We start from the raw sequence: 5,128 nt of genomic DNA, 5'->3' as shown, positions 1-5,128 counted from the left end.
TCCCGCCACCCGTACAATCATCCCCACCCCCCCACACGCGCTCGAACGCGTGCGGCGAGATCCACGCGTCGCACGCGCGAAGCGCAAACTCCCCGCTCACCCCCTGCCCGTCCACGACGCGCTCCAACGCGCGTCGCGCGAAGACTTTAAACAGCGACAGGTACGAATTCAAATCCTTCCCTCCGTCGCCCCGTCCCTCCGTCACCCGTCGCCCCGACGCGATCGCTCGCGCGTCCGCGACGACGTGCACGCGTCGCGGCCGACCGCGCCCCCGTTCGTCGCCGCGCGCGTCCATCGCGCGCGCGTCGCCGTGTGCCGCGCGCACCGCGCGCACGTCTCGAAAGGCGTGCACCGGTCGATGCTACCATTCGAAAGGTATTTTCCACCGGTCGATGTGTTTTGAAAGGTGACGACCGGTGACGAGAGCGACTTAGGGGAATCCCCGCGCGCGCGCGCGTCTTCACCGCGCCGCGCGCTCGATCGACGCGACGCGCGGACGCGGCGTCGCGCGCGCGTCGACTCGCCCCTCGCCGTCGACCGCGCGACGACGACGACGACGCGGGGTGGGAGAAATCGGTGACACGCGATCGACGAGCCGCGGGGCGTTGGTTCGACGCGCGTCGTCGATGGCGTGGCGACGCGCCGCCCCGGCGACGGCGCGCGCGGCGGATGGACGCGCGGTGGGTACGTCGGTGGATGGAAGACGTGGACGCGCGTTCGAGGACGAGCGCGTGAAGGATGCGCGGGACGAGGCGCGCGCGCGCGGCGTGTACGCGGCGCCGAGCGCGGCGGAGGCGGAGAAAAAGGCGAACGCGACGCATCCGAGGACGTACGACGACGATGGGCGCGTGCGACGATATAGATATTTCGATCAGTTCGATATGGGGTTGGAGTTCGGCGCGGGCGTGGCTGGGTATTTTTTCGTAGTGCGAGCGCTCGCGTTTTTGTTCTTTGCGGCGTTCGCGATCAACTTGCCGGCGATGTACGTGAATTATACGAGCACGTATTACGCGTCGGAGTACGAGGCGGTTCCATCGAAGGGATTTGGGCGAGCGGTCGTGGACGCGGTGAACGCGACGTCGCCGAATCCGACGTTTCACTCCTGGTACGTCAATTGGCACTGGGCGAATCCGATGAGCGCCAGTTTAGGAACCGTGGCACCCGATACGGTGCCTCAGCGCGCGTGGTTGCTCGCCGAGCCGTCGGCGAAGATGTTGCGATGGAGTTCGTCAAAGATCGATTTCATTCGTCTGTCGGTGGGTCTGGACATCGCGTCGACGGTGATGATTCTCTTGGCGACGCCGATCATGTACGTGTGGCTCGTGAACATGGAGCGACGAGTGGAGAGAGGGACGGCGACGCTGAGGGATTACTCCGTCTTGGTCACGAGATTACCGAGCGACGCAACGGAAGAGGAGGTCAGATGTTTCTTCGCGATGCGCTACGGCGATGTGGGGGCGGTAACAGTGGTGAAGAGCGAGTGCATGCACGTCCGAGCGTTGAGACGACGCACGCGGTTGCTAGAGGATTACGATGAAGCAGAGGCGGCACTCCTTGCCGCGGGGAATCGCGGTGGGGATGCGAGAAAGGTACGGATCGAGGAAGCGATCATTAACGTCGATCGTAAGTTGGCGAGAAAGAAGGCGCGGACGAGAGCGAAGACGTCGTGCGCCTTCGTGACGTTTGAGACGGAGTGCTCAAAGATAGACTGCCTCCTCACAAACCAGCGAAGTTGGATTTCGTACATTTTCGCCTTCCCGAGAAAGAGTAGATTCAGAGGAAAGATTAGGTTTGAGGTTCGCGAAGCGCCGGACCCCGAAGACGTGTACTACGAAAACCTCAATCTGTCAGATCGATGGTGGCGACACCCGTTGACGGGCATCGCATGCGCCGCCGTAGTCGTTACGTGTTATGGTTTGTTGAAATTGCTCGTCATGGACAAGGAGAAGCGCTACGCAAACGCAGATATGTACCCGCAAACGCTTGCAAGTGATGTCGGGATCGTCGTCGCTCAAACTGCGCCGCCCAATGGCTTGTTTGAGACGCACGGGAACCAGTTCAAGGCAGCGTGCGAGACGCGTCTCGATCAATGCGGTGTGGCCTTCTCAAAGTACAAGACTCACGTTGGTTTACCTTGGGGTTCACCGCTGTACGTCTTCTACGAGTATCCAAACGCAACGGCGAGGGATCGCGAGTACGCACAGCTAGACTTCGTGCGTGATCTCACAGAGTGCGCCGACGACGTGGAGCGGTGTCCCTCTGGCCAGGCGACGTTGCAAAATTGCTATGCCTGCCACTGCGCCAGTTTGAGGTACGGCCTACCGCAGAGCATTGTGAAGGCGTACAGTAAGAGCATTCGTTATTCTTGCGAGCGCTACGTGAATCTGGGTCCGGGTGAATACTACAACTGGCTGTGGACCGCGTTCGTCATCTCGTTGCTGAATATTGTTCCGTCTCTCCTCTCACCCGTTCTTATCAGCTTGGAGCGTCTTCGCACGCGAAGCAAGGCCAAGATGCTCGCGACAAAGATGAAATTCATGGTCAAATATATCAATGTGGCCGTCATTTACTGCTTGCTCAACGCCGATCTACAGCGTGCGGGGAAGTACTTGCCTCTGCTCAAGCAAATGTTTGGACTCTCAGGCGAATACGAGGACTTCACAAACGCCTGGTACAACGACGTCGGGCTGGTGATATTCTTCAGCATCATGATGAGCGCCACCATGCGATTCATCGAGCGATTACTGGACGACATATTCACCAGGTTTAAGCGTACTTTCGTTGCGTCGTACATTCACACTCAGAGAAAACTCGACCATGTTTTTGAAGGGCCAAAGTTTGACACGGGATCCAAAGCCGGAGACGTGTGTTACATTGTCATGGCAGCCATGACGTACTCGAGCGGCATGCCGCTCTTGTACTTGGTGGCATCGATGTTCTTCGTCATCGTTTCTCTGTACGATTACCGTTTGCTCCTCAAGGTTTGCAAAACGCCTGACCGAACAAGAACGTTGCTCGCGAAGACGATAGTCGAAGTTTTGTTCGTGTCCGTGTTCGTGCACTGCTTCGTCGGCCTTTGGATGTTTTCCATCCACTGGACACCGGATTTATTGCATCCGGGCAAAGGTTTTGAGGATTCGGCCGTCAACGACCGCCAGGCGCTTGAACAATCCGTCGGTGGATTGATGTTACATCCGTTGCACGACAACAGTGCACTCATGGCCACGGTTGCCGATACCGGGACGGCAACGGCGTACTTTCACGCATACCGCACGAGCACCGTCGGCTCGGTGAACGAGACTACGGTGATCAATTCGCCTCCTCTGATCCCGCTGCGGTACAAAGAGCGTCCTTTCAGCGAGGCTGGCGTGCCGTTCCTCGGCCTGCAGTTTGCTGTCTGGGGATGCGGCTGTCTATTCATCGTCGGTTCCTACATCTTTCACTGCACGACCAAGCGCAAGAAAGTCGCGAATTCGTGGAAACAGCTACCGAATTTTCACGTCGCGATTCTCACGGGACTTCTGGTCGGTTCAGAGACGTATGCGCCCGAGGAGCAGGCCGAGTACAAATTCATATTCCCGCGGAAACAGCAAGTGTTCGAGCTCGAGCGAGACGGTTTACACGAGGACGGTCCCGAGCGCGGGGACTCTGCAATCTCGAGAGAGGTTTTGGAAGTCGACGCATTCGACGACCGCGTCGTCGCCCGATCGGACGGGTACGATCCAACGAAAGAGTACGAGGGCGGCGCTCCTTGGACGCGGAAGAACAGCAAGAGACAGTCGTCGCTCTATGCCGGGGACGAAGCGCACGCGAAGCGCGGATCCAGAGGGACGAACCAGCGCGATGGCGGCCGCTACGGCGTTCCGATCGTCGACATTCGCGCACTCGGTGCTGGAAACGATTTCGATCATCGCGAAAATGACTCATACCTTGTCGCCGAGAGCGCCGACGCGGAGGAGCTCGAGTATTCAGGTTCCGATAACGAGGGCACGCTCGCCGATGACGCGTCAACAGAGCGAAGCGCATCTGAATACGGCGAAGACGAAGACGACGGTGCGCAAAACGACGTGCGTCGCCCCTCATGGCTTCGTTGAACCACATTACCCTAGCGATAGCAACTGTGTACAACAAAGTCACAGCTGTACGATACAGACAAACTCGCTCCGTCGTTACAAAAGCAGGTAAAGCGGTCGCCACAAAATTAAAGATATCTCACGCGAATCGACGCTCTTCGCGAGACAGTGCGCGTAATCGAAAGGACGAGCGTCGACGCTCGCTACGGCTCGATTGAGCTCATCCTTCGTCACGCTCGCGCCCCGTCTCGCGCATCGCCCCGATTTCACTTCATCCGCGCCCAAGAGGACGCGCATCACTTCTTCCCTCCCGGAAATCGCGTCGGCGAGTTCTTCTTCGCCGGTTTCGGCTTGGACGCCGTCCCTTTGTTCCCGCTCGAACCGTTTCGGTCAGCCTTGACGAAGGACCACACACCGGTGCCTCGGAGTTCATCCTTGGCACCCACGGCGTACGCCACGGAGTCCGCGGCGGTCTTGATGGTTCAAAAAATAGGCATTGTGTGCGAGGTGTCCGCGGAAAGGCGGTCGACGGAAGCGTCGGCGCGACGCCGAGTGGCGAATGATTCGATGACGTGGCTTTCTGGATAAACCCGCGCGCGACAGGGAGGAAGAAAACATCGATGAGAACGGTCGAATGTAACGACGATCGACTGTTACAACGGACTGAAACGAAAGTAACGGCATCGAACTCACAGCACGCGCACGAGTTCGACGTCAAAGTACAGCGTGGCCCCCCCCGGGATGACGCCGCCGGCGCCTCTCGCGCCGTATCCCAAATCAGCCGGAATGACCAACTTCCGTCTCCCACCAGCCTTCATCGCCGGCACGCTCTCGCCGTCGCCCAGGATTCCGATCCCCCATCCTTTAATCACCTGCGACGCCTTGAATTTCAGCGGCGATCCGCGTTCGTACGACGAGTCGAACACGCTTCCGTTTTCCAGCCGTCCCGTGTAGTGCGCCTCGATCTGCGTGTTCGCCCCCGGCGACGCCCCCTCGCCGACGACGACGTCGCAAAACTTCAACCCGGACGAAGACTCCACGTACGCACCGTCGCA

General features: G+C 59.1%; 3 protein-coding genes across 3 annotated transcripts in view; 1 reads left to right on the top strand and 2 right to left on the bottom strand.

Annotated features, from left to right (window-relative positions):
• OT_ostta13g02570 (unnamed product) overlaps positions 1-295 on the bottom strand; it is a gene marked incomplete at both ends in the record, with an annotated part of 3,161 nt that extends 2,866 nt beyond the window's left edge. Inside the window, one exon of the mRNA XM_022982753.1 lies at positions 7-295. Coding sequence (XP_022840246.1) covers positions 7-295 — 289 coding nt within the window. The remainder of the gene's footprint in view (positions 1-6) is intronic.
• A 331-nt stretch (positions 296-626) lies between these two features.
• On the top strand, positions 627-4,094 carry OT_ostta13g02560 (RNA recognition motif domain; the record flags this gene model as incomplete). The annotated part of the gene is made up of 1 exon (XM_022982752.1): positions 627-4,094. One exon carries the CDS (start codon positions 627-629, stop codon positions 4,092-4,094), a length of 3,468 nt encoding a protein of 1,155 aa, XP_022840245.1.
• Positions 4,095-4,762: 668 nt separating this feature from the next.
• Positions 4,763-5,128, bottom strand: OT_ostta13g02550 (Peptidyl-prolyl cis-trans isomerase,FKBP-type,domain; the record flags this gene model as incomplete). The annotated part of the gene is made up of 1 exon (XM_022982751.1): positions 4,763-5,128. A coding segment is annotated over one exon (366 nt), but the record flags the coding sequence as incomplete, so codon positions are not given.

The sequence above is a fragment of the Ostreococcus tauri genome, assembly GCF_000214015.3.
Source record: "Ostreococcus tauri WGS project CAID00000000 data, contig chromosome 13, whole genome shotgun sequence".
In the NCBI taxonomy this organism is placed as follows: Eukaryota; Viridiplantae; Chlorophyta; class Mamiellophyceae; order Mamiellales; family Bathycoccaceae; genus Ostreococcus; species Ostreococcus tauri.
The sequence above is the reverse complement of the archived record's forward strand: the minus strand, read 5'-3'. Positions and strand labels throughout refer to the sequence as shown.